A 27,293-nucleotide genomic window follows, 5' to 3' on the forward strand; every position below is an offset into this window, starting at 1 on the left:
TCTCTACCTGCACGTATTACATCAACTGTGTGTATAGTGAGTCTGGGGAAACAGATCATGGGCCCCAACGCTGAAACCATCCTCAGCCACGGATTTGTGTCAACTGTGTTCGCTGCGAGTTAAAACACCACACTGTGGTTGCTCAAAACAACTCTTCGCTCTCCCCGAAGGGGACAGTTGTTTTTGTAAATGCAATCGATCGAACGTCGCGCCAAAAAAATGAGGTGCAGAAAAGAGGAGTAAGGTTTTATCACGTGACATTTAATAAAACAAATATATTCCAATTTTCTCTATATAGCATTTCTTTATAAAACAATTTATATAACAAATTTACATTGCATGCAGCACCATGTTTTATAATACTGGTGTTGACAGAAAATGGCTCAATTAAGTGCCGCCTCCGGAATAATATGTACAATACAGTAACATACTGCAATAACCGCGGCTTGAAGTTCCATAAAAAGAGAAACAAAACATCTCTGCCGTGACCGACGACATGAATCGACCTTCCCGATACTTCTGAAATGTCACTTCCGAAAGTTCTGGCTCCTTATCTGTTGATGGGAGAATTGGATCAGTCGGTGTCGCATTGTTGCATCCCTCTGGGTGTATCGTTTTTCCAGGAATCATGTCCTATCCTTCCGGGTGCTGTGTTTGTGTCAGCAACTTTGGCAGGAAAGAATGTCTTAGGTGTTGAGTGTCTTGTGTGTGTGTGTGTGTGTGTGTGTGTGTGTGTGTGTGTGTGTGTGTGTGTGTGTGTGTGTGTGTGTGTGTGTGTGTGTGTGTGTGTGTGTGTGTGTGTGTGTGTGTGTGTGTCAGCATATAGAGTGTATGCAAGGTGTGTTTGGAAGTGTGTATGACTTGTCATTTGTGGGCTTCCTGTGTGTGTGTGTGTGTGTGTGTGTGTGTGTGTGTGTGTGTGTGTGTGTGTGTGTGTGTGTGTGTGTGTGTGTGTGTGTGTGTGTGTGTGTGTGTGTGTGTGTGTGTGTGTTTGTGAGTGTGTATTTTTGTCTGTGTGTGTGTGTGTGTGTGTGTGTGTGTGTGTGTGTGTGTGTGTGTGTGTGTGTGTGTGTGTGTGTGTGTGTGTGTGTGTGTGTGAGAGAGTCCAGGCGTTTGCATCAGCGTCTCTGACAGGTGTGTAGGTTCCGGGCTGCCGTCCTGCTGACACCGTGATCTCGCTCTCCTTTCTCCGGTCGGCAGGACAGGCCCTCGCCACAGTCACAGCGCTGGAACAGCTCCAAGCCGTGGTTGCCTTTCCTGCGGTGGCGCGTACACACCTGGCCCTCCGTCAGCACGGGCTTACAGATGCGAGACCAGAAGTGCCTGGCGCAGCACAGACCCTCGGAGCAGTCTGCGGACCTCAGGCACGTGTCGCCCTCTTGGCCTGGGGGTAAAAGTGGAAAGGTGAAAGTTATGTTACGGGACACTTCTCGCGTCGTTTTTCTCGGAAGACGGCGGGTGAGACGGAGGGGATTCTCGACAGGACAAGTTACCTTTGGCAGCGTTCGGCTGATGACTGTGGGTTGTGGGAGGCCTCTTTGCTTGATGCCCCATGGTGTTGTTGTATTTGTGCCAGCCAGCGGTGACGGATGCGTCTGTGCCATCTATGTCATTCACCTGACAAACACCTAGAAAAAAAAAAAAAAAAAAAAAGGGGGGGGGGGGGGGGGGGAGAGAAAAGAGATGCATTTAGGGTCTGGATTCGATCACGGTGGTTAATAAAGTCATCCATTAAAGAACCGATAAGACATCAGTAGCTACGCACACACCACAGACAATATTACTACCGAGAGAAACGTGACTTAAGTCGGCATTTGTTTCATAAAAAGATTTCTCCGCTCACCGTTGCTGCAGCGGTTTCCGGCACAACACATGGAGTCCCTCGCGCAACGCTTCCGGCTCTTACGGCAGGGCAGGCAGACGCCTCGGGCGTCGTTGCAGAATTCATCTCCTCCGCAGTCTTCATCATCCGTGCAAACACCTGACTGCTATAGTATGATAAAAACAAAACAAATGCAGCGTGTCACAAAAGATATTGCCGTTATACAACGTACGCGAAGCCAACTTTTGTCGCGGCGCACCGACTTGACTTTTACGCACGGGACAGTTAAATTACCTGCAAGGTGTCTACGGGTAATTTGTGTCCCATGCTGGAGGGTGAGGTACGCGGACTTTGACTGACAGTTTCGGCTCCTTTTCCGACCGAAACGCCGGGCAAGTTTTTGATGGCGTTGGAGTTCATCAGGACCGTCCCCGCGTAAACGTCCCCAAGGTATCCAAACAGGGCGAGATACACAGTCAAGAAGCGGTGCGCTGACGGCATCTGCATGATTCTCCCCTTAAACGCAGTTGCAAACACACGGAAAGAAAAAAAAAAAAAATCCTTGCTGTTTCGCTGACCAAAAAAAAAACAACAACAACAACAACAACGGAGTGACAAAGTCCAAAGCGGCCTCGAATCCTGAATCCCAAAGTTTCCAGAGTGTTTCGGCACGATGCTTGGAAGTCTCCTGCCTCTCAGCCCTGGGATGATCTTTATACATGTGGACCTGTTTGTCTTCCCGCCCCTCGCTGTGCACAACAAAGGCGGAGGGGGTGGAATTTAAAACAGCCCCACTGTACGGAAATGCCCATCTATTCTCCCTGCACCGGACTGCGTCTCCCAGTGTTTTTGTAATGATAATGACATGCCCGATGATAAAGTCTATCTGAAATGCCAATCACGTAGTGACGCACGGGGGCGGGAATAAACCTAGTGAATAAGCAACATTTTAATTAAAAAACACACACACACACAAAAAGTGACTAATTATTGTCCCTTCTCTTTTCTTTTTTTTTTCTTCCTTCTTCTTCTTAAAACAAGCGTCATTGTTTTCAAGGTCCAACAGTTACGTGTCTTATTCTCCTTTGTTACAACTTAAGTTGTGGAAAAAAAAACAACAACAAAAAAACACGCACGTCTCGGTGTCTCACTCCAGTGATGGTTATAGCCGACCCGTTGTGGTTTTGACTACAGTGAGACATCACATTTTCTTTGTTTTATCACCTATTTGAATCACCACAGTACCTTTTTAGTTTTTGGGGTTTTCCCCCCCCCCTCAAAACTGGTGATTGATTATTAAATATACATCTTTGGCAGCTCAGCCTCAATACTGTGTGAATGGGTAATACCATTTTTTTTTTTTTTTTTTTTTTAAACCTGTAAAAGCGCGTTGAGACCGCTACGAGTGCAGACCATTTACCATCTTTACTCTCATAACTTTCAAATTGTTATAATTTGAAGAACAAGCGTATATCCTACACAACATTGCAGCACTTTTTTTTTTTTTTTTTTTTTTTTTTAATTTTTAGTAAATCCATTATTTTGCTTCCGGCTAAAGTCTGTTGTCTTCCTAACGCTATTTGGTGTTATATTTGGGGTTTTCTTCACATCTGCCCCATCTCTGTTGAAGGCTGTTTGGTTACTCCCGTTTTCTTTGACATTCAAGCAGACTAACTAACTGCCCTTTGGCTGTGTGAAGACAGTGATTGAAGTTGCTCGCGTCGATTAACTACTTCATTTGATCCCTCTGATTGCGAAGGGGGCAATTATCCTCCCAAAAGTGTGCTTGATTACACCGGCGGCGGACATCAATGTGTAGGATATGCGGACCATTAAAGGGTGTGAAAAGTTTACCGAATTAATAGACTTCCGCGGAGAGGCCTTTCAGGGTTGACTGGCACTTCGAGATTAAAGGCGTCTCTCTGATCTGTCCTGATCTCTGACCCCCCCGCCCCCCCCCACCTCTTTTGAAAGGCGCCGCTGCGCGCAAACGTCCGCGCCGAGGAGATGTTTATTTAGGAATATTCAAATGAGCTCGCGAAAATGTGCGTTTGACCCAAATCTGCCAAACCAGGCCCCCGTCAGGCCAGCTTTTCACCCTCCTGCTAACAAGGAGACTCGTTTTCAACATTTGATTTAAGTCTTGGTGTTCGTGAAATGTGCGGTGAGTTCCTTCTGTCTCCGAAAGTAAAGACGGTCCCGAAAGTGATTGCAACTGCGTTTCGGTGGAAAGTTAGTATTTTTTCCTTGTTTTATTATTGTTTTGTTGTTGTTGTTGTTGTTGTTGTTGTTTTCGTCACAACCTATAAGGAGACGGTCTGAATTGAATAAATATAAAGTCCGTTTTCCGTGTGGTGAGGAAAAAAAAAAAAAGCTCACAGGTGCTGCTGAAGCGTGAGATGGAAACGATCGCTTCAGTTTCTCTCTGAACATATCTCGGCACTTGGACGTCATCTGCTGGTCACGTACAGCCTGCGTTTGAGTGCGAGGACGTACGTGCGTGCGTGCACGCGTGCGCGCGTGAAACTACGAGAGATACGCCGCGCCGTAGACACCTGACAAACACACCAGCACTTTGCGCGTTTGAATTGCTGCATATCTTTTGAAGTCGAGCTTTTATCTCCACTTTACTAAATGTCAGCGCTGGTAAGGTGAGCTCCTTTGATGCACTTTGATCCCCTTTGATCTCGCAGAAGTGTCACCCTGTTGTTATGGCTGAAGCCATTTCCCTGTCCCCCAAACAGATTTGTTGTGCGAATAACACAGAGACCAGAGAAGCTGAATCATCTGCACTTACCGCTAAGTGGGCGACTTTAAACTGCGGGACTGATTATTAGATCTCATGGAGCCTTTAACCGGTTCACAGCAGGCCCAGAGGCATCAGGGAAGTCGAGGGAGATTTGTCTTACCAGCAGCTCCCTCGTGCGGCGGCCGCGGCAAACTGCAGCATCTTCGCGGCACAGGCTTTCAATCAACTGTCAAGTTTTAAAAATAACTAAGAGACAAAGACGACTCAAAAGTTTTTGGTTTTTTGGTTTTTTTTTTTACTCTATAATTTTAAAAATCTTACACGTGGCACTCTGCAAAATGAACGTACAGCAGAAAAACAACATAACAAAGGCAAATATCTGGAAACTTTGCAGAAGGCATTCAGTAAAAACTCAAAACCATTGGTTTGGAAAGTAATGACACACATAAGGCTTGGTCATAAACATAACCTGGCCTTAACACAATAAAATACTTATGGTACATCTACAGATTTAAGATGTCTTCTCTTTTATTTTATTTTTTTCTTTCTTTTTTTTCCGAACCATTTCAACACAGTTCTGTCATTTTAAATGTAAATGTGTCAGTCTGCTTGACTTGCTGGGTTGAAATATGATTTGCAACTTTATACAAACCAAAACAATGTATCAAGAGTTTGCGTCATGATAGTTGCCATCACACCTTTTTAAAGATTGTCAACAGCGGTAAACAAGAATATTGTTGTTTTTTTTTTTTTTCCTATTTGTGAAAAGTTCAGAACTGCAGATCATTCTCGCCATCTCTAAATGCTCAATTTCCGCGACTCTCGACGTGACGCACGGTCGCTCTGAGCCGTGATTAATGCTCACTGGTGTTTCACATCAGGCCAGTGGTGGTTTTACGTCAAAGAGAAAAGCATGTCATTGCAGCCGTGTCGGGTATGATCGATTCGTATCATTTCACTGTTATTACATGTTTCCCCCCCGTGAGATAAATCAAAAGGCGAAAGCAGGGCATTTATTTCACACACACTTTTATCAGCCATCAAAATGACTAGAAATTCTCTTTCCAGGGTGATTAATGTATTTATTAAGATATAACAAAGGATGAGAAGCAGCCATCTAAGAGGACACATACGTTTCCGAGGCGCATATGTGTTCATGCAGCATTGAAAAGGTCTCGTGATGTTCAATTTTTGTATGCCGTTGACTTAAGGCACTTACATTTCTTTTGATTTTATGTTCTGATTTTTGGGACGCGAGAGGTGAGGAGCTGGGTGAGATCATGGCGCCCAGTGGTCAGAGTTGAGAGGTTTCACAAAATATAATGTTTTCTCTTGCCGTCTGTCGCTAGGAGACATCTCAACATTTCCACAAGATGGGGGTTAAGTCAAGATGGTCTTCAGATAATGTGAATGTGGTCGATTTGAGCTCCAAAAACCAAAAAAAAAGAGAGTGTTGAATTTATACGGATGAACTTAACATAGTTAAACCTGTTTAGAAAAAAAACAAACAACAACAACAAAACAAAAACAAACAAACAAAAAAAACGTGAGAATACCACTCGGCACAATGCGACGGTGGCGTCAAAGCGATACCAAACAAATTTTCACTCAAGTTTACGGACTCACGCGAGTCTCCAATTTCTTAAAGAATGACGTCAAGTACGTTACAAAGTAATCGAGCACAAAAAAAATAAAAAATAAAAAAAATAATAAAACCCACGATACAAAAACAATAACCAGTACTGTCATCTCAACATCGCTTATTATAATTTATCAACAGCACCAAAAGACATTGAAGCCATGTTCACAGTTATGTCAGAACTTTACAGGAGCGAACGGAGGATGTCCGGTTTGGGTGAATGGGAAGAGGCATTTTGGGTGATTTCAAAACAAACTGATAGAACGCAGGTAGAGAGGCGTTCATATGTGTGATTAAAAGCGCATTAAAGAACCAAAAAAACCCCAAAAAAACCGACTTTTACTGAAGCAGAAAATGAGCTCTAACTGCTGATTTCCTCAGTTAACGGTCTTAAGTGCATAATGACACGTCGCTTCATGGAAACACCAGTCGACGTTTCAACGCGTGCCGGCGTTTTGTGATTCGCGAAGTGTTAAGCGGGGCACTTGAAGAGTCGCCGTCTCTTTCCACTGAACGCGCAGCGCTTGTGCTTTTCCAAGGTAGATTCATCTTACATGAAGTGTACTAAGTATTTGATTTTCAGCCACAGTTGCGTTCCACGTGTGACAACATTAGGATTTCAAATGACGCGTAGGATGGTAAATAGGAAGAAAACCGGTGACATTCGGGTTCGTCTTGAGCACTTGATGCTTGAAAAACCATCTCTGGAAAGTGTCGCGGCAGCGTGTCGAAAACCCGGGGAGCGACCGCGGGAACATCTTACCTCTACCCCGAAGTCCACCAGATATTTTGACCAAATATTGCAGAGAAACAACAACAAAAAAAACCGACCGTCGGCCTCCTCTCTTTTGGAGCCGGCCTCCGCATTTTCACACACTTATTTATCCTCGACCCGAAACTTAAAACAAACTGTCAAACGTTCATCCAACCACCAAGCAATCTTTCATGAGAAAACCCCGGCTCCATTATCGGCCTCGGTTGTAGCCTGTGTGTGTGTGTGTGTGTGTGTGCGCGCGAGTGTGTGTGTGTGTGTATCCCTGCACTTTCTTTTCCTTTCCCTTTCGAGTGGAGTGTAAGACAACACTGAAGAAGTGCTACAGCAGTCCCATTATAAATGCTTGATCCAGAGCCACAGTGAAATAAAGGCATATCGGTGACCCAGAGGGTTTGCCATCCGTCTGTTTATGTTCTTTTCCATATCTTCTCTTTCATTTTTTTTAATGCAGTTTTTTTTTCTATTTTTTTGGTTTTTTTGAATTTTTTTTTTTTTATACAACGCAGCCATGTCTTCCAAGATGGCGTCCCAGCCGATGATCGAAAGCCAACAAAAAGAAGAGTTTCTTTTGGTTTTAAGGGGCGCTTTCAGAAATCAACGTCCCAGCCGGAGTTGTCGTCGGGCGGCGGGTCCTCGTTGTCCTCCGGGAAGCTGTCGAAGTTACTCGTGTCGACCGCCGACGTGACCTGGCGGAAAGACAAAGAAGGGCCGTTGACGTAGAAAGCACGCCGCATGCGAATGAATTCTGAGGGGGGGAGAGATTGACCGCAAACGAGCGACTTGCAGGAAAGCCGGAAGTTACGCCCGGCGCTTTTGTGCCTCTCGGCCAAACGGTCCGAGTTGCGGTTCGACACGCCCGAAAGGTAACGCGTGCCACGATCTGCAGCGGGAGGCGCTGGGTGAGGTTGCGAGCGGCGTGCACTTACATTAGGGATAATAGGAGGTGTCAGTGTCCCCTTCTTCAAGCCCTCCCAGTTAAAGCCCTCAAACCATCTAAAAACAATAGAAAAAACACACCAAAAAAAGGGAGGGGGGGGGGGGGGGAGAGAACAGCATTACATCATCATTAGACCGCGAGGACAAAAACAAACGTTAAAAAAAATAACGCTACCCGTCGATACATTTCCTTACTTGTGCTTTTGGATGTCTTTGACTCCATTTTTCAAGTTTCCCAGTCTTTCAGACGGATTATCCCTGAATTATATTTAAAAAAAAGAAAAAAAACCCATTTGATGATTCAGCACACAGACCACTTAGATGAATTACTGTGAGTTTAAACCGCCAGAGGCAACACTTACCTGCATAGCTTTTTGATTAGGTTGGCAGCATTTTTGGTAATTTTCTTTGGGAATTCAATCATGTCGATGCCTCTCAGGATGATGTTGTAGGTTTTCATAGGATCGGGGCCAGAGAACGGAGGGCTGCGTGGCAGAAGCCAAAGATATTAACTTTCAAGTAAAAAAGTGCGTCAGCGCGAACAATTTTCTCCTGACGAGAGTTGAATCGAGTTCAAAAGTTAAACCGCCGCTTGCGCGCCGAATTGTCACATTTGAATTTGTCGCCTCTCGGAAGCTTCCGAATAGTTTTTTTTTTTTTTTTTTTTTTTTGCCTGGTAACAAATACGCCATCCCGGGAAATGCTTTTGAGTTTTTAATGGACGTGCTCAGGCTTGTGTAGTACCTGCCGGTTAAGAGCTCAAACATGAGGATTCCTAGAGACCAGTAGTCGGCTGAGATGTCGTGGCCCTTGTTCAGAATGATCTCTGGTGCTACGTACTCCGGCGTCCCGCAAAAGGTCCACGTTTTCTTCCCAAACCCGATCTTTTTGGCAAAGCCAAAGTCCACCTGAAGAAAAGGAAGATGTTGTCGTTGTTTTTTTTTGACAGTTAGGCAAAGTAGAACAAGAATTTCAGTCCTTTTCATATCAATTTTATCCTTATTTGTCTCGGATTATGTTCATTCTCAATGTGTGTTGAATAACGGCGAAGATGGAAACGGTGGCATTAATGGCTTTGGCATTATGAATAGAAAGAGCTGAGTGGCCGTTCTGCCTAAAGAGAAAAAAAAAAACTGGTTTCTCCCCGGAGGGGAAAATGAAACGGTATCACGCCTCAAAAACAAACAAAAGAACACGATTTAACCTCAATTATACTTTTCTTTATCTTGTTTTAATATGTTTATTCAAAACCAGCTTGAGGCAGTGTTCAAACTTCTTTTAATATTTCTTTGTAACATCAGATAACGATATCTCTTGTTTGCATCAGCCATCTTAAAAAAAAAAAAAAAAAGAAAGAAAAAAAAAATAAGACATCCAATTAAGAGGATTTTAAGAGGCGGGTGCACATCCCATCGCTTACCAGTTTGGCATAACCCCTGTGGTCCAATATAAGGTTCTCTGGTTTAAGGTCTCTGTAGATGATGCCTTTGGAATGCAGGTAAGCAAAAGCCTCCACCACACAGGCGGTGTAAAACCTGGTGGTCGAGTCTTCAAATGAACCCCTGGAAACGCGGCGGGACAAAAAGAGCCGGGTCGTGAATTAAGCGCGCGCCCGGGTGCCGAAGCGTACCGCCGGCAGACAACCGCAACAGTCAGACAATAATGTCTTTTCTCAGACCGACCAGAACCGGGAGGTTCGGTCAAAGCGGAGTTCAAATCTTTTTTTTTTTTAAAAACCCCAAAAAAAAAAACAATTCGATTTAATGACCTCAACTAAACTTAAAATGGAGCTTACCGGTCTCTCAGAATGGTCCAAAGTTCTCCTCCTAAACACGCCTCCATCAGCATGTAGAGGTACTTGCTGTCTTTGAAGGTTCGATAGAGTCTGCAAAACACACAGAAATAGTCGTCGGATGCGTCAATATCTCCGAAGGTTTTTTTTGGGGGGGGGGCTGAGGAAAAGGAATTCATCGACGTCAGGGGTGTCAAACTCATTTTAGTTAAGGGGCCACATACTGCCCACTTTGATCTCAAGTGGGCCAGACCAGTAAAATCATAGCATAACAACGCATACATAACGACAATATTTCTCTTTGTTTAAATCATTGGTGAAGGTTTTTGGATGATAAACCCTATTTTAAGGTCTTTCTACAATAAACTAGAAACATAAAGACCAAAAACTCAGACATCAGCCCATTTACGCTGTTTTTGAAGCAATTACTGGATCGATTAAAAAAAAAAATAAATAACAAAACGTTTGTACTCATAAACCTCCATTTTCTCATAGAAATGCAATTTATGTCTTTCTGTAATTTTCACACTTGGCAAAGTCATCCGGCGGGCCGAGCTGGACCCCCTGGCGGGCCGGATCCGGCCCCGCGGGCCGTATGTTTGACACCCCTGATCTACGTCGCCCTGTTCCAAAATGTAGAAGCTGTCGCGGCGCGACGGCGAACGACGGACACGTCCTAAAAAAGCGCATTCGGCTGAAATCGCGCCTTCCGGTTCACTCCGTCGACGCACGTTCAACCCCGCGGACCGGATTCGAGTCGGAGGTCTTACTTGAACAGACCCAGAGTTTTCTCTTTTTCCTTCTTTAAAAAAAAAAAAAAACGCGCCATCTTGAAAAAAAAAAAGTGTTTTTCCTCCCGCTAAGCATTTTTTTTTTTTTTTTTTTTTTTTTTTAAGATCAGGAGTTATCTCTCCGTTCAGTTTTCTAGTACTCAAAAACTAAAAGACATCTTCCCATCTATTGTTTCGCAGCCTCGTATCGGCACGTTCCCCCCCCCCCCCCCCCCCCCCCCCGCCTTCGCGTTTCGCGCCCGGGCGCTGCGCCGCGGCGTTCCCGGCCCGGCCCCGCGCCGAACCCGATTCGATCCGAACAAATGTATATTTTGGTTTCATCCGACCAAAAAAAAAATAATAAAAAAAAAAATGCGCTGCCGATGTCCAGCGCGCCTCTTTCCCCTGTTCTTCGGCAAAAGTTGAATCTTTTGCAATTTTGTGCCGTTTTGTCGCCGAGAGTTTTTCTTCTCGGGGCCTCCGTCCGCGGCGGGCGGCTCCCGTGCCGGTACCTGACGATGAAGTCCGAGTGGGCCTCTTGCATGATGAGTTTCTCCGAACGAATGTGCTCCTGCTGCCTGGTGTCGACGATGTGTCGCTTCTTCAGGATCTTCATGGCGAAGGTCTTGTTCTCGTCGCTCTTCAGCTGAACCTGCGGGGAGAAGGGAAAGGAATTGGATCGTAAATACCCCCCCACCCACCAAAAAAAATAAATAAATAAATAAAAGGTCGAGCTGCACATTAACTCGCACGAGCTCGTCGGACAATTTTAGAGACGGCCGTCGAGGACGGGCCGGGCGGCGGCGTCGTCCCGGGCGGCGCCTCGTACCAGCTCGACGCGTCCGAAGCCTCCGACCCCCAGAGTGTCGATGATGTTGAAGTCGGCCAGATTGAGGGTGAAGAAAAACGCGTTCTCCGCCTCGTACCTGCGGTTGCCGGGAACGGGGAAAAAGAAACGGGGAACGGGATTAGAGACGAGACGAAGGATGAAAGAATGCATAATCCACTTTCGACAACCTCAGACAAAATATCCGTCTCTCTCCCCTTTGAGCTCGTTTGTTTGCAAATCTTAGAGGATTTAGCTCGCGGTAATCTATCAAGGATGCTCCTGAGGAGCGTGCAAATATGAACGCGAGGACGAGGATGTGTGCGAGTTTTTAGTCTCCCGGCAAGTCGACCCGACCCTCCGTCGGAACACGGGCCGGCTGTCCCGTCCCCCGGCCCGTCCCGTCCCCCCGGCCCGTCCCCGTTCTCGATAGGAAAGAACCAAAGATGGGATATCCATCGCACGAGAGCCGCCCGCTGCTCGGTTGGCTCCGAAGGACACGACTTGGCTCCGCCGCCGAAGGCCGCAAACATGCCGTCGGTGACCTGCGCGCGCCGGCGGCGGAGATTGCTTCCACGTGTCCGAGCCCTGATCCTCAGACGCCCCCCCCCCCCCCCCTCCCGTGTCTTTCCTCCGGTTATTGTTTGATCCGGACAGAGTTTCGCCAGCTCACTCTCTGGATCAGTGGGCTCAGGACAGATCTAAGCCCGGGACGGGCCTTTCTGGGTCAGTCGGAGTTCCGCTTCGACGCGAGGCCTTACCCCCCCCCCCCTCTTTCAAAACACGGTACGGCTGCGACGCCAACCCGACAAGACGTTTTATCAGAAAGGAGGATTTTGTTTTGATAAGTCTGCAGTCTCCCTTCTGGGATGAGCGGTGGGGAATCAAGTTTATTCACGTCGAAGTAAGTTTCAACAATGGCCGGCATTTATGAGCGGCGCTCCGGGTTTGAATTTGATTCAATAAAACGGCAAATCTTAGTTTTGCCTCGCTTCGTCCTGGATTACGTGGCCGTTTCAGACGTGAAAAGGGAATTTCGCTCGCCTCGGATCGACGCAGACGCATCAGTCATTCTGCGAGCCGGGAACGATTAAACCTTTTCTCCGAGCTGCATACCGGCGCTGTGGTGGCACGTGTTGACGGGTTACCGAGCGCAGTGTTTTTCAGAAACACGTCGGGTTACCAGGACGCTCACCCTTTATTTTGGTGTGTGTATATCCACGCTACTACGCGTTCATGCGAAGGTTTACAGGTGATCCTTTCATCTTTTGTCTCTCCCCCCCCCTCCCTCCCCTGGGAGGCTGGAAGCTGGCCCAGAAAAAAAAAAAAAACTTCCAAATCCCAACATGATCTCTGCTTAAGAAAAGGACAGAGGTAAGTAACCGAGAGTATGAGAATTAGCGCGTGCGGGAGAGGATTATCGATAAGGTCAAGGTGACTTCTGGTACACAAATAAATCACAACTCCGATGATTGATATGGTGTGTGTGTGTGTGTGTGTGTGTGTGTGTGTGTGTGTGTGTGTGTGTGTGTGTGTGTGTGTGTGTGTCTCCTGTTAATGAATGGGGTTTTGGCAAATTCCGTCAAGATATAAAAGGGATCAGCAATCGGGATAATTCTACATTGCCAGGGGTTTAAAAAAAAAAACAACAACAAAAAAAGGCTTAATAGTAGTAGCACTGTTTGACCAGCAGGTGGCAGTGTTGCGTACTTATACATGACACAGGGAGCAAAAGTCAAGAGCTGCAGAACAAAAACTCCACAAAGCCGAACCACTAAATTAATCTTTTGTGTAAAGCAGGAAACGGGAGAACGAGCCCCAGACAGCCGATTCTATTTAGTACAATAGATGAAAGCTTATTTAATTGAATAAAACCAGGAAACCTTGAAACGAGTCACTCCGCAACAATGTTTGTGAATTAATAGTTTTGTTTTTCTTCTTCGCTCTTTGTCTCAACCGAGGACACACGGGCTCCGCGGGACTCCGTGAATAGCGGAGACACTTACTAAAGCGGCGGCGCGAACACAAGATTTCCTTTCTCCCGCGCAGCCACGGATCGGCGCGACGCGTCGGAAACGGGGAATCGGATACCGGCGAGCTGACCCGGTGGGACTGGAACCCGACATCATCCGCCTCGGATAGATTTTCAAACCGTGACCTTGAACGAGAAAAAAAAAAAAAAAAAAAAAGGAACACGGCGCTCGTCCGCATCCGACGCTGCGACGTAACCCTGGACAACGCGAGGTCCCTTAACGTTGACGTTAAGATGATGACGTCGTTACTCGTCGTTTGGCCCAATCCGTCACTTTGCGCTGCAATACAACGTGTCCCATGTGGGCGATAATCTGTATCACTGAGCGGATGAGGTCATAAAAATGATGCAATCCCCCACCCCCCCACCCCCCCCCTCTCCCCCGTGTCTTAAGTGTGTGTGAGTATATGCTGTATGGTGACCTGTGTGTGTGTGTGTGTGTGCGTGTGTGTGTGTGTGTGTGCGTGTGTGTGTGTGTGTGCGTGTGTGTGTGTGTGTGCGTGTGTGTCCTCGTTGCTCCAGTTCTTCTCTGACTCAGCGGAGCAGAGGGAGGACCTCCGACCTCCGACCTCAAAACGAGACTTTCTTTATATGCCTTTTTTTTATTTTTTATTTTTTTTATTTTTTATGAGTAACTCCTGCGTCATTAAACTCGCTCGTCGGACAATGCCGTCTTACCGGGTCGTATATTTCTCACCGACGGTCGGGGTCGCGAATGCTTTTATTGCCGGATGCCCCCCCCCCCCGCCCCCCCACTCCCCGAATCGCCGGTCAAACAGGAAGTGGAAAATGTGACCAATTTGATCCGAAGAAAGTGGAGAATGAAAAAGTAGCTGTTAACCAATTTAAAGGGCAGGTTGTTGTTGTTTTTTTCTGTTGTTGTTTTTTTTTTTTTAGGTCTTTACACATCAACAGCAGAGGTGATGTGAACGTAAGAGGAGAAAAGCTCGAGGAAAAGATTCTCAATAATGTCTCTTACGGGAACTCTTGTCTCTCTTGTCTCGACTTCAGTTTCTCACCTCGCCGTCGACTAAACGAAGCGGCGGTCTTTTTTTAAACGCGCGCGGAAATCGGGGGGGGAGGAGGGGGGGAGTGCGACGTTGCATTAGAGATGGAAGTATTGGGGGTTTGTTTGGTGTCGCACGGGAGCTCCTCCTGCAAGAGAGGAAGCAGCGGCCTGATCAAAAAAAACAACGCGGCGCGTCTCTCCGCCGGGGGTGGGGGTGGGGGGGGTGGGGTGGGGGGGGGGGGGGTGGGTCGTCGTCTTTTGAAGAAAAGACCTGTCAGTCACAGTTCTGCTGAAACGCGCTCATCCGCTGTGACCAATTAGAGATAGTTTCCGTCGCCGTGGGACTCTGACTCAGGCTTTCCTCACCTAGGAAAAAAAAACAAAAAACACCAAAACAACAACGCTTTGCTGGGTGGGGAGGTGGAGGAGGGAGGGGGGGGGGGCGCCAGCGAGGGACGACACGGCGCGGGGCGGGGAGAAGCCAAGTCGGCGTAAAAAGACCGCTTTGATGAGGCAGATCTGAGAAAAGCAAGAGAGGGGAGTGAGCGGATCTATTTCGGGGGGGGGGGGGGGGAGTTCCGTCGAGAGACGGGACGGTCCCGCAAAAAGAAGAAGAAGAAAAAAAAAAAAAAAAGTACGATTCGGCGGACGGTTTGCCGGCCGGAAAGCCGACGCATCGGACGGAAGTCCAGCCATCCGGTCTTGGTTCCCCCCTCTGTTCTTCTTTACTCGGGTCCGTCTATCTCCATATCGGATGAAGCCCCCCCCCCCCCCCCTCCCCCCCAGCTTTCTTTTAATCTGCCGTTGCCGGCTTCTCGTTTCTCTCCCCCCCCCCGCCCCCCCCCCACCCCGCCCCCGCCCCGAGTGAGAGCCGTATGAGGTTACGCCGGCAGACGGCTGAACGAAACCCCGAGATTAGTCACCCCGTCGCCAAGGCGTCCCAGCGACAGCGCTGTCCTCCTCCTGTTTCCGCGGCGACGATCAATAAAGAGCACATACTCATTTCTTTCGGAAACAAGAGGCGGAGGTCGCGCCCTCCGCTTCCCGGTACCCCCCCCTCCCCCTCCCACGCTACTTGTTATGTAACGGACGACTCGAGAGGCACCGACAGCTGGCCTCGAGCACGTTTGTCTCTAAAACCAGGACGGCCGGCGGACACTCGCGACTTAACGGTTGTCGCGCTTCCCGTTTTATTTTGTGGTCAACTCGCTCCGCGTGTTTGAGCCTCGTCGTGTCTTTTTCCCGCCAGTTTTTCCCGCTTGGGTCCGTGTGAAAACTCCCCTTTTTGCGGCGTTCACGACGACCTCAGCATTTTTTTTTTTTCTTTGAAAGCTCCGATCTCACAAGTAGGACACTTTTATTTTATTTTATTTTTTTTGCTGCCATTTTCAGATTTGGCGGAGGTTCACTGAAACAGCGGACGGTAAGTTAATATGTTACGTTTGTAAATGTATTAACACTGAAAATGGGATTGAGAGCAGGTATTTGAATTCCTTCGCATTCGTCTCACTTGGCTTTGGCGTCGGCGTCCTCGTGGCCTTTGCTGGACACGTCCTCCAAACCTCCGATCAGGTGCTTGAAAGAGCTGAAAACGGAGAGTTTAAATATTAAAACGGCGCTCGAGGAAACTTTTTTGGTTAAAAAAAAAAAAAAAACAGAAAAAACAAACAAACAAAACAACAACAACGATCTCTGCGGGCCGACGTAATACACCATACATATATGGTTATGTACTTCAAAGAAAGGTCCCGATAAAGTGATAAAATCTTTTTTTGTTGTTGTTGTTGTTGTTGTTGTCATTCCTGCACAAATTTAGCACACATCTAAATGTCCTGCTGAAGCTGACGTCAGGAGATATTTCACACCTGAATCTCCGGCATATCTGAAGTCCAAAAAGTTTTTTAGTTTTTGGCATCGAGTTAACTCCCGAGCGCGATCCTGCGCAAAAATTCCCAACCTGTTGTTTTTTTTTTTTTTTTTTTTACCGGTACATTTCTTTCCCGTGCTTAAAAAAAAAAAAACCAACAACAACAACAACAAAGGAAAGGATTGACCGCGTCGAATATAGAACGCTCACTAAAAGTAATGACTTTATTGATACTCACTCTCGATCGATGACCAGACAGGTGACCGCCTCCGCTGCGATGACGTTGGCTGTCCTGATGTCCTCCCTGGAGGACATAAACACACACGACGCAATCAGGAGGAACAACAACAACAACAACAACAAAAATGTGAAGATTTTGATTGAAAAGGTCAGACACTCTATGGCCATTATCACATCCTATTATTAATATCCTTTATTATTCAACTAATATCCTTTATTATTCAACTAATATCCTTTATTATTCGAGCCTTATTCAACTCCATAAATGGAACTGGCACACGATGGAAACCTCACTCTCAACAGGCAGCACACATCACGGCAGGATTGGCTTTTACTCTTTCGTATTTTTGACATCAAGTTCATTTTCCTCTGATGATGATGAGGAGGATGACGACGACGACGATGATGATGCTGCTGCTTCTTCTTCAGAGGAGTCTCCCCAGTCGCACGAATCCTCCGAGTCCGTCTCCCAAGAATCCATGTCCTTTCACCGCGGCAAATATTCGGCGCACGGAGTCCCGCGGGAGTCAGCTCGGGACCGCGAGCCGGAGCAGCCGTCCCGACACGAGACACCGCCGGGTCTCTCGGCGCTTTGTTTACAAACGTCCGATCCACGTGTCGTTGTTATCCGGAGCGGCACAAAAAAAATAAATAAATAAATAACGTCCCATAAACAGATTATTTTATGCTCCAATGTTTTCAAAGGGAAAAAAAAAAAAGGGGGGGGGGGAAACAACAGGGTTGAGTTCGTGGGATTGGAGTTGATGTCCCGACGGGGAGCGGATCAAAATCATTGGACTCCGGGCGAAAGCGCTCTCCGAGTCTGAGCTCGGGACGTACGGCGACCTTTTTCAACGAAGTGAGGTGACAGTTCCTCCTCGCTCGCTCTCTCTCGCTCTCTCCGCTTTCCCCCTCGTCCGAAACACACACACACACACACACACACACACACACACACACACACACACACACACACACACACACACACACACACACACACACGCGCACACACTCGCTCTCTGCTGAACCCTTTTGAATAAAGGTCACAGCTGGTGGAGGGGAACAACAAAGTTTGAAAGGTGGAGAGGAACTGCAGAGGAGAGAGGAAGGCGAAGCACATATTGGCGGATGACCACTCGGGCACTGACGGCACTTCATCCGCCTCCGATGAGCTGCCGCGTCCATCCGACAACGGCTCCACCCGTTCCTCCGTTTGTCCTCCGTTTGTCCCGCGACAGAATTCAATCGATTTTTTTTTTTTTTGTTTTTTTTTTGCGCTTTTCATTTTTGCGCTCGCGACGTGTTCAGAAGAAGAAGAAGAAGAAAAAAATAAAAAAAAAAATGTCGCTTTAAAAACGCGTCCTCGTTTATACGTTCTTCGTTAAGTGCGTGACGTTATTCTTACTTCACGAGCTACGTCGTCACGACGACCGAACGCGGTAAGCGCGGCCCGCGTTCGGTCGCTCTGAGAAAAATAACGCGGGACGTCTCGAGAAAAATAACGCGGGACGTCCCCCCCCCCCCTCTCCCTCCCCACCCCCCTGCCACCGGATGAGGCTTTCCTGTGCCTCGCGTGTCCCGCATGCATTTTAAACGCTCCGCCATCTTTCACGTCCTGCAGTCATTAGTTTTAACATACGGGCAAAGACCCGACCGTCTGCGCCCGCTCCGGCCGCCGCCCGAACGTCGCCGCCTCGCGTCCAAGAGTTTTTCCCCCTTTTGAAAATAAACATCCTAATTTATTATGTTTTGACAAGCACGCGAGCTTCGATTCATTTCCCGCAGGATGCTGCTGCTGCTTTAGTTCAGCTTCAGTCTTTTTGTTTTAAAAGTCAGAAGTTTTCAGTCTGAAAGCTGATTAGAGGCAGTTTTCTTTTTTTTGTTTGTTTTTAATATATTCGGCAGCCACTAGATGGCGACATCGCCATTTTCTTTTTTTTTTAATGTTCACACTGTTGGCCTCAAATGGTCTTCAGTATGTTTTCTGTTTCTACCTGACCCCCCCTCCACAGTATATTACAGCTCAGACTACTTTCTGTCACAACAGTCTGTTTAAATAATACATTGCGGCTGGAGATGCACAGTCCTGACAAGACGGGGCAAACAAGCGGGATAAAAAAAATATATCACTTTTGGGGCCCCACGGTCTTTTGAGGCCAGAAGCTATATATAATATTTGTATAAATAAAAGTAAAAGCATAAGTAAAATAGCAGCGTGTTCAGAGAGTCGTGCCGTTTACACGGATGTGAATGCAAGTGTGATTGCGCAGCCAGTCGTTTCAGATTTTTGTCAGTCGCAATTTTTTTTATTTTTTTTTTATCAGAAGTTGCCTCGACGTGTTTTGAAAAGCAGAAAAATAAAATCTGTGACAGCTTAAACTCTATTTTTTTTCTGATTAGCGTTATTTTTTTTAATTTTTTTTTTGGCGGTGGGGGGGGGCGGTGTTCGCCTGGAACAGCGACAGTAAATCAAGTATTATAATGAGCGCTCGGGGGGGGGGGGGGAAGCAATTCTGAACATTTAGGGAGCAATCAGGGCCGTTAAGAAGAGCGAGCGCTTGATGACGCTTTGTAAATTAGAAACGAAAGACGCGCGTCGACGCCGAGTGGGAAGAATGTAACAGAGCGGTCAGAAACGGTTCGATTTAAAGGAAACCGGCGAAAGAACGGAGGACGGCAAATTTCATTCAGAAGAGCCGGGTGTGTTTTTTTTTTTTTTTAAGGAGCAACCTTACCCCTGCAGCGCTTTCTCTCCAAACCAGTCTCCTTTTCCGAGGGTGCGGAGGTAGACGGGATCTCCGTTGGGCAAGTCTTCCCGGGTCACGTTAACCTGCCGAAAGAAGGGAAAACGCGGGAGGGGGGGAGTTAAGGGCGGAAGGACAAGTGGGACTTTTAGGAACGGCGAGCAAAAGTGGCGTAAAACGGCGAGACGATGGAGAAGGTTTAACGTTTCATTCGCGCGTCAGTTCCCGGGGTTGGACGTCTAAGCGATGTCTCAAAAAAATGGCCGGTGGGGTGGAGGGAGGTGCGTGTGTGTGTGTGTGTGTGTGTGTGTGTGTGTGTGTGTGTGTGTGTGTGTGTGTGTGTGTGTCTCCGCCTATCTGTGAGCTTATGTGGAGTTGTGTTGACCTTGTGAGGGGAGTTGCATCTGTTAAGGGTCAAAGGAAAGTAAAATAAACAAAACAACAACAAACAAAATGGGGAACATATATATATATATATATATATATATATATATATCTTTCACAGTGACACTGACATCCTGCATGTGTCACAAATACTGTGAATTTGGCCTACTCAGCTGGATTTGAAGGATAATAATTGGTTACCAACATATTATTATTATTATTACTACGTTGCCCACTACATTGGAGGTCTTTCATCAACCCCGCTACCTTTTGTGGATTCAGGAGACGGTTAACAGTGACAGTCGTGTTGCTGGTGAATGTACGTAATGATGCCGCCCGGTTGTCTCACCGTAGGGTCCACTGGAGAACCGAATGTCACAAACGGTGAGGGTTAAGAGAGAAAAACAACAACAACAACAACAACAACACGTTGTTACGGCTACACGCCAGAACTACGTCGCTTTCAAGAAATCCTCGTCACTTCGCAGACTCCAATTCCGGCCTCCGAGGGAAAATCCTCCAACTCGCTCCACCTCGCAACCCTCCCGTCCTCCTTGACCTCGACCTCGACCTCGTTCACCTGACCTGCTCTCCTTCTCGCCTCGGGGTAACGCCACACGCTGCCCTCTAGTGGACCGGCGGCAGCGTTACACGCTTTCGCCAGCGACACCGGGGTTTAATGACGCCGTCGAGGGATGAAAGAGGAGCAACGGATGACAGATGGGCCTCCAACTTCCACCCTAAACCCTCCCCCCTCTTCTTCTCCCCCCCCCCCCCATTTGCTGAGAAAGGCAGGTGTCTATTGGTGCGGCGGTTTTGTGGTGTCGGTTGCTGATTACTCTGGCGGTAGGCCGGAGGCGCTGTCCTCACCTTTCCTTTACTGATGATGAAGAAGGTGTCTCCTCTGGCCCCCTGTCTGATAATGTACTCGCCATCTTCATAATGCGTCTGCCAGAAGAGAAGAGAAGAGAAGAGAAGAAAAAGCGTTAGTCCTGCTCATTGGAATTATTTCGTCTCCTCTTTCGTCTCGGGAGAGACTCTCCCGCCGGAGACCCAACGTACTCGTCAAGAGGAGGTGAAGCCGAATTGGCTTCTGCGAGATAAATCAAAATTAGACGCTCCTTCTCGTTAAAACCACAGGCCGGCGTGTTCTGCTGCCTTCCGCCCACCGCTCGCTCGGACGTGCCCCGAGACCTTGAATGTGAACAGGCAGGTTTACTGGAAATGACTGAATGTGCGAATGCCGCTGCGTCAAACATGAGGACCGATCGCAGCTCCTACCCAAAAGCAAATTTATATCCATCCATCAGTCCTTTTTTCTACACCCAAGTAATCCTATTGAGGGTACTGGATCGCGGTAGTGGATAGGGTACTGGATAGGGTACTGGATAGGTAGGGTACTGGATAGGGTACTGGGTAGGGTACTGGATAGGGTACTGGATAGGTAGGTACTGGATAGGGTACTGGATAGGGTACTGGATAGGGTACTGGATAGGTAGGGTACTGGATAGGGTACTGGGTAGGGTACTGGATAGGTAGGGTACTGGATGGCATCGCGGGGCGAACTGAGCAGCCTATATACCCGACTGGTTAACAGGCTCGCGCGACACATACCGATATAAAAAAATAAAAAAAACGTTTCAGCACTCACGTCCACGCCTTGTGTTAAAAAAAATACAAATAAATCACCTTCAGTGCTGGATGAGAAATGCATTTGCTCCAAGGACCAGTTTCCTGCAGGTGACGGTGATGTGACCTAACTTAATATAACGCGAAAAACATCTCGCGCCGGCGGAGGACATGAAGTTAAATTACGACGCGGGGAGGGAGCCGCGGCACAAAAAGCACAAAACGGAGCCCCATCAAACTTTCCCAAGGACCACACGCCGACGCGCGTCAAGTCTTCCGTTTCCCCGGCGAAGTACCCGCAGCGCCGCCGTCATCACTCTTATGTAATAAAAAAAAAAAAAAAAATCAATATCTGACCGAAATGATCTATTAAAGTAGAGGACAGGATAAAAGACACCGTGAGGGATTTGAACTGTTTTGTGACCTCCAACAAACAGAACGTCCGCACATGCGGGCTCCGGTTTTGTTTCTAAAAATACAGGGGGGGAAAAAAAAAACCCGAATGGGGGCCGAGTCCGATATCCCACACCGCCCGTCTATTTTGGTTTTCTTCCTCGTCATTTGAAATCGCTCGCGAAACAGTCCGCGCCTTTCAAACGGGCTCCGGTCGAGGAGTGTTTGATCACCGCGGTGTGAGAGTTGTTTGAGAAGACACAACAGGTGTGGCGGTGTAATTGTTTCTTCATAGCTGCTGACGAATGTATTTCTAATGATTTATAGCGGAGCGTCTGGGAATAAAAAAAACAATACAAAAAAAACAGGTCACGCAGTTCCAGTGTTTCGCCTATTTCAGTCTCTCTGACGCCGTTGCGTCGGAGCGCGCAGAAGCTCGCTGCCTACTTTTCCCCCCGATTCGCTTCCTTCACGGGCCTTTTTTTTCTGTGGGGGGGGGAGGAGGAGTCCTCTGGGCATTAGCGGCCCTCGCTGAACTGAACTGCTTCTCTTCAGTTGAATTGTTCCCCCGCCGACCTTTTCAAACTGTGACTCGCGGTCTTCGACTGCAATTTGCATTACCGTTGGCGTGACCTCGACCGGCGTACAGGAGGGTCCGCGTTGCGAAACGCCATTTTTGGTTTGACTTTGGTACGTTTCATGTATGTCACGTGGTATAAACGTCGCATGCTTTGCGCGCCGCTGCATCGGCCCGAAACTGTGAGGCATTAATAATCGTTGCGTCGATACGCGTGTTTATTTCCTATTCGTGCAGAATACACGACTAGAAACGGCGCGATAAATCCTTTCCCTTTGACTTGAGATTCAAAAAGTAGAAACAAGTTTTTTTGTTTTTTCTTTTGTTTTGTTTTTTACAATCAGTGGTCCACTGACTAAAGCCAAAGGATCTGGACTGTTTTCTCTTCACTCAGACACTGAATATCTTAACAAATATGAAAAGGCCATTTTTGAATATAATTTAACATATTGAAAGCCTCAGTGATAGCAGCATCAAAAGTGTAAATGAGAGTGTTTGCATAACTAAATTATTCTGGAGGAAAGATCAAACGAAGTGCTGTGCAGATGTGATATTGCGACATCTCAAAATGCAAAAAGAATAATCTGGAGAACTAAAGAACATATCGGTGATTTTGCATGTCTTAGTTTATTCCTGACATTTACATATAACAAGTGCTGTCCATTTTGCTAAACGTGTTGTACTGTTTTAATTTTCCGGCTTCCGGGCAGGGCATTGGTTTCCATTTATTTACCAACGAAATGGAAAATCAATGAGCCGAGTCTTTGGAGTTGTTGTTTTTTTGTTTTTTTTTCATCCATCATAGTAAACATCGAGTCTGCATTAATTTTGGTTGAACTTTTTTTTAATTTTTTATAATTTACTATTATTATTATTATTTATTTATTTTGATGGATTAAACGACTCAAGCAAATCTTAAGAGCGGAATAATTCCCTCGTCAGTAGGAACGAATTGACGGCATGTGGATGTCATGAAGAAAAATGATGGGAAAACATCAAAATGCTGCACTTACAGGTTCTGAGGAAGGGAGGTTGCCATACCGATATTGAGATGCGAACAGGTACCCCTCTTCCCCCCACTGCTGCATTCAGTCAATTTAATTACAATGTGCCTCATTGCCTGATTGAATTGTTTGACCCTCCTTTGAAAAGTTGCCGCAGCGCGCCGAATTCCCGAACATTGAATTAAACATCACCACGCCGGAGCCGAAAGACCAAAGAGCGACAAACTGCTTCTGAAAACCCCAACCGCACACCAGCTGTTCCGGTTAAACCTCCGAGACGGACGTCTTCTGTTTCCCTCCCGGCTCCCTTTCACCCGATGCGATAAAAAGGAAGTAAACACACGGCGTGTGCGTCTGCTGATCGGAGGCTGCGGAGCGGGCTGCGCCTGCTTTGTGCCGCCGACGCACACGAGACGCTGCGAGACACTCACCTCCTCCAGGACGTCCGCGAGCTTGCTCAGTATGTCTTCCTGTAGGCCGTGGAACGTGGGGACGCTGCAGGGGGAGAGGAGAGAAAAGAAGCTTTTGAGACAAGACGGACAGGAAGGGTTAGGCCTGGCTGTAGAAAGTCTACGTTGGTCGATGTGGCAGAAAATAGTTGCCAAAACCAGCCTGAGGACCCGACGGGTGGGGTCCCGTCTTTATTTAAACATCGACGGCCTGCCGTTGACGTCGCTGTCGGAGCGCGCGGCGTCATCGTGTCAAGATCTAAAGGGCCCTCCACCGAGCTCTTGCGGGTTACCCGCGAATCGGACGAAGGATCATTTGATCCACTGCGAGGAAAATCACCTGCCGGCCCGGCCCGACACGTCACCGCGGGGATCTGCAGGGAACTCCTGAAAACTGCTTTGGTGTCGAAGCGCACGTGTCGGCAATCAGAGGGGAAATTGCTCAATTATAAACTGAACGGGAAGGCACACGAGGAAAAGGTCTTTGCTCTCCGTGAATAAAATTAGAGCAAAACTACAGTTAAAATATGCAGTTAAAATCACAACACAACAAATACACAAGGAGAGCAGTGGAGAGAAAAAGCCAGTAAAAGGAAAAAGAAGCTGGCTAACCAGAAGCCTGTCTGGATAAAAAAAAAAAAAAAAAACATAAAAATAATTAAGTCTTTTTAAAAAAAAAAAAAAAAAAAAAAGTCGCCTAACAAGTAGAAAACGGAAAGAAGGACGAGGTCAGGTGCCGCTGAAATGTTGAAATGCGATTTGAGGCGACCGTCTCGCGGCTGCGGGAATTACTGCATAGTATGCGTACGTACATTTTTCCATCGTAAACTGGGCGGCGGGTGTCGTCACACTGCGGAGCGTCACGCGCCGAGGGTCGGGCGCACCGGCGTGAGGCTGCGCTGTTTGTTCCGGTGCTTCCCGGCAGCCTGAACGTGCGCCGTTATCAAGACTGCTAAATAAAACTGGCCCCCAATGGTTATCAAGGAGGAGAGAAAATAAGCCGTGGTGGTGAACAAAGCACTTATCTCCCCCTATCATCTCTCCCTCTCTCTCTGTTTTCCCCCCCCCCACCCCCCGCACTCATTTTCCACGCTTTATTACAGTAATCTGAACCATCTCGTCTCAGCCTCCGACCCGAGGGGGCCGGGCCGATTCCCCCGCCGCCCTCCCCCGCCCCCCCCCCCCCCGCGTCATCGTCGCCTCCTCGGCAGTAGCAACAGTTCACTGGCCAGGCAGCGAACTGGTCACCCTGACGAATTTCAAACCCCCTCGACATGTGAAGCTGTCGACCAGAAAGAACCCCCCCGCCCCCTCGTCGCAGCGAACGTCCGACCCTAACGGCTCAATTGCGCTGCAGTTACGTCGTCACGCAAGGCCGACGAGGGAGCGCGGTTCCTTTATATCAGGGGTGTCAAACATACGGCCCGCGGGCCGGATCCGGCCCGCCAGGGGGTCCAGCTCGGCCCGCCGGACGACTTTGCTAAGTGTGAAAATTACAGAAAGACATAAATTGCATTTCTATGATAATATGGAGGTTTATGAGTACAATTTTTTTTTAATCGATCCGGTAATTGCTTCAAAAACGGCGTAAATGTGGCATCTTTACTGGTCTGGCCCACTTGAGATCAAAGTTGGCAGTATGTGGCCCCTTAACTAAAATGAGTTTGACACCCCTGCTTTTATATTATACGCCTCGAAGCCGGACGTTTGTGTTGAGCGGAAGGGGTGCGTCAGGTCGAGCAACGGCCCGCCAACCTTAAGAGTATCCATCCACAGAAATACGCGTTCAGTAAACCTCGGATGAGCTTTCCAGGTAGACGGCGACGCCTGGAATCGCTGTTCCTGGAGCAAAAGTGTGTGCGAGAGTGATTTAAAATAGTGTACTATGCTTGAAGGGGATAATGAAACAGTCTTCACACTCACTTCCCATATGTAATACAATGTGGGATTTCGTTGCCAGTTTTTTTTTCTTCTTTTGCTTAAAACCACAGCTCTTTTTTTTTTTTTTTATTATTATTATTAGATCTGCTTCTCAGAAACAAACCAGGAATGTACACCGTGATTATCTGCGCACTGCGAATTTACAAACGTCTCCCGATTTCCACCCGGAGTTATAAACCAAACGCCGGGCGAAACCCAAACCAAGCAATACTATACTGTCTATTAAACATTTACTTATCTCTCTTGCGCTCAAGTAAAAAGGGACTGCCGATGCAAAGATATCACCGAAATAGCCTCCGTCTGGGACATGAAAGATTGATTTTTTTTTTTTATCTGTTAGAAATATATTTTTGTTGCTGTTTGTCTTTTAAGTCGTGCTTCGGGGTAAAAAGGCGAATGTAGAAGTGGATTTATTCTGACTGAAGGGAGGGTTGACTGTCCTCGCTGGGGGAAAAAAAAACCCCAAAAAAACCCATTTGTCATTGTGTTCAAAAGCCTAAAAAACAACCTGGATGCCTTGCTGACTGGCAGAAGAGGTTTTTTTTTTTTTTTTTTGGGGGGGGGGGGTGGTCTAATGGCAGGGGTGGGGAGCTTTTTGGTTGATACGCCGGAGCGCGCGCTGCAACGAGCAAACTTGCGGCTCATTTCGAGGTCCACGGTTGTGCAGCCGCTTCGGAGGCGAGTTGACAAGACAATAGTTATTTGATAACTTTAATTCCTAAAAAGCAATAAGTATAACCGTGCTATTTTTTTTTTTTTTTTTTTTTTAACGGTTGCTACGGGTTACTCGTTTCAAATGTTATCGTCCAGTTTCAGTTGCAACATGTTTGACAGTAAAAAAAAAAAAGCCTTATTAAGAAATGAAGAATTCCTGGCTACTGAAATGTTTTGAGTTTTTTTAATTTTTTTTATTTGAAATGGGGACAGGAAATGTTGCGTTCGCAGTAACGTGCAATGCAGTAAATCCAACAGGGAAAATGGGAGCGGATCAAAACGAGGCTTTGAGTTGACGTCCCGAATCAATTAATACAGCTTAAATGTCGGTATGACAACTTTGACCAAAGCGTGTTGACTTTGACATCAGAGATTGCGTTTTTTTTTTTTTTTTGTCAGCGATGAAGTAAATATCGGTCTCCTTTAACTGTGAAGGCGAACGTGTAAATTCTTGAACGCTTCTATACTCCCACTGTAAAAGTTGTACATCAGGAAACGGTCACGGGGGTGGGGGGGTCGATTCTGCGGGCAAAATGGCCTGTTTAGTATTCGTATTGTTTTGTCCTGCCTCAAAACGGCTCCGTCAAATAGTGACAGAACCTGATCACCGTCACGGTGATTCATGAGGTGTACGTTCGGCGGAAATAATCCTATAGGCGGAATATGTGCTCTTATAAATTGGCAAATGTACGCCCTTGAATGCGGCGCAGTGCATTAGCGAGAGGGCATTGGATCGCCATCTAATTCGGGCCACAAAGTCATGAGAAAATGGAGCTGTGCATGTAATATAGGGAAGATGTGATATGATTTTCATAATTGGCTTGATGAAGACCAAAGTGGATGACAGCAAAACAGGAAAGTTGGACAGAGATAACGAGTGAGAGAGATTTATACTGTAATTGCATCTCCTGCATTTTGATCACCACTCCCTGTTCTTTCTCTGTCTCTCTCTCTCTCTCTCTCTGTCTTTCTCTGTCTCTCTCTCTGTGTCTTTCTCTGTC

General features: G+C 47.1%; 2 protein-coding genes across 3 annotated transcripts in view; both read right to left on the reverse strand.

The window, feature by feature from the left end:
* Window positions 1-1,066: 1,066 nt before the first annotated feature.
* On the reverse strand, window positions 1,067-2,413 carry LOC138617509 (dickkopf-related protein 1-like). Its single transcript, XM_069692584.1, has 4 exons — window positions 2,117-2,413; window positions 1,844-1,988; window positions 1,494-1,628; window positions 1,067-1,384 (listed from the first exon to the last, which is right to left on the reverse strand). The coding sequence occupies exons 1-4, from the start codon at window positions 2,327-2,329 to the stop codon at window positions 1,119-1,121; spliced, it is 759 nt and encodes a 252-aa protein (XP_069548685.1). The 5' UTR covers window positions 2,330-2,413; the 3' UTR covers window positions 1,067-1,118.
* Window positions 2,414-7,447: 5,034 nt separating this feature from the next.
* Window positions 7,448-27,293, reverse strand: part of LOC138617635 (cGMP-dependent protein kinase 1) — a 63,710-nt gene continuing 43,864 nt past the window's right edge. For both annotated transcript variants that reach the window (XM_069692783.1, XM_069692782.1), the window contains exons 5-18: window positions 23,620-23,683; window positions 20,456-20,533; window positions 19,193-19,287; window positions 16,456-16,521; window positions 15,861-15,935; window positions 11,313-11,409; window positions 10,996-11,135; window positions 9,717-9,806; window positions 9,342-9,483; window positions 8,666-8,829; window positions 8,284-8,406; window positions 8,117-8,179; window positions 7,912-7,978; window positions 7,448-7,671 (exon numbers count right to left, since the gene is read on the reverse strand). In XM_069692783.1, coding sequence (XP_069548884.1) covers window positions 7,573-7,671; window positions 7,912-7,978; window positions 8,117-8,179; window positions 8,284-8,406; window positions 8,666-8,829; window positions 9,342-9,483; window positions 9,717-9,806; window positions 10,996-11,135; window positions 11,313-11,409; window positions 15,861-15,935; window positions 16,456-16,521; window positions 19,193-19,287; window positions 20,456-20,533; window positions 23,620-23,683 — 1,363 coding nt within the window. In that variant the 3' untranslated portion in view covers window positions 7,448-7,572. The remainder of the gene's footprint in view (window positions 7,672-7,911; window positions 7,979-8,116; window positions 8,180-8,283; window positions 8,407-8,665; window positions 8,830-9,341; window positions 9,484-9,716; window positions 9,807-10,995; window positions 11,136-11,312; window positions 11,410-15,860; window positions 15,936-16,455; window positions 16,522-19,192; window positions 19,288-20,455; window positions 20,534-23,619; window positions 23,684-27,293) is intronic.

The sequence above is a fragment of the Brachyistius frenatus genome, unplaced genomic scaffold (genome assembly GCF_029030835.1).
Source record: "Brachyistius frenatus isolate BFR_SWC_R1_liver_20210118 unplaced genomic scaffold, ASM2903083v1 Contig_13, whole genome shotgun sequence".
Classification (NCBI taxonomy): Eukaryota; Metazoa; Chordata; class Actinopteri; family Embiotocidae; genus Brachyistius; species Brachyistius frenatus.

Bases quoted from the DNA above. Each gene is read 5' to 3' on its own strand.
- LOC138617509 (XM_069692584.1), bottom strand. From the start codon at position 2,329: ATGCAGATGCCGTCAGCGCACCGCTTCTTGACTGTGTATCTCGCCCTG. The intron at 1,989-2,116 runs GTAATTTAACTG...ATCATACTATAG, and splicing joins TACCCGTAGACACCTTGCAG to CAGTCAGGTGTTTGCACGGA. The intron at 1,629-1,843 runs GTGAGCGGAGAA...TTTTTTTTCTAG, and splicing joins CGGAAACCGCTGCAGCAACG to GTGTTTGTCAGGTGAATGAC.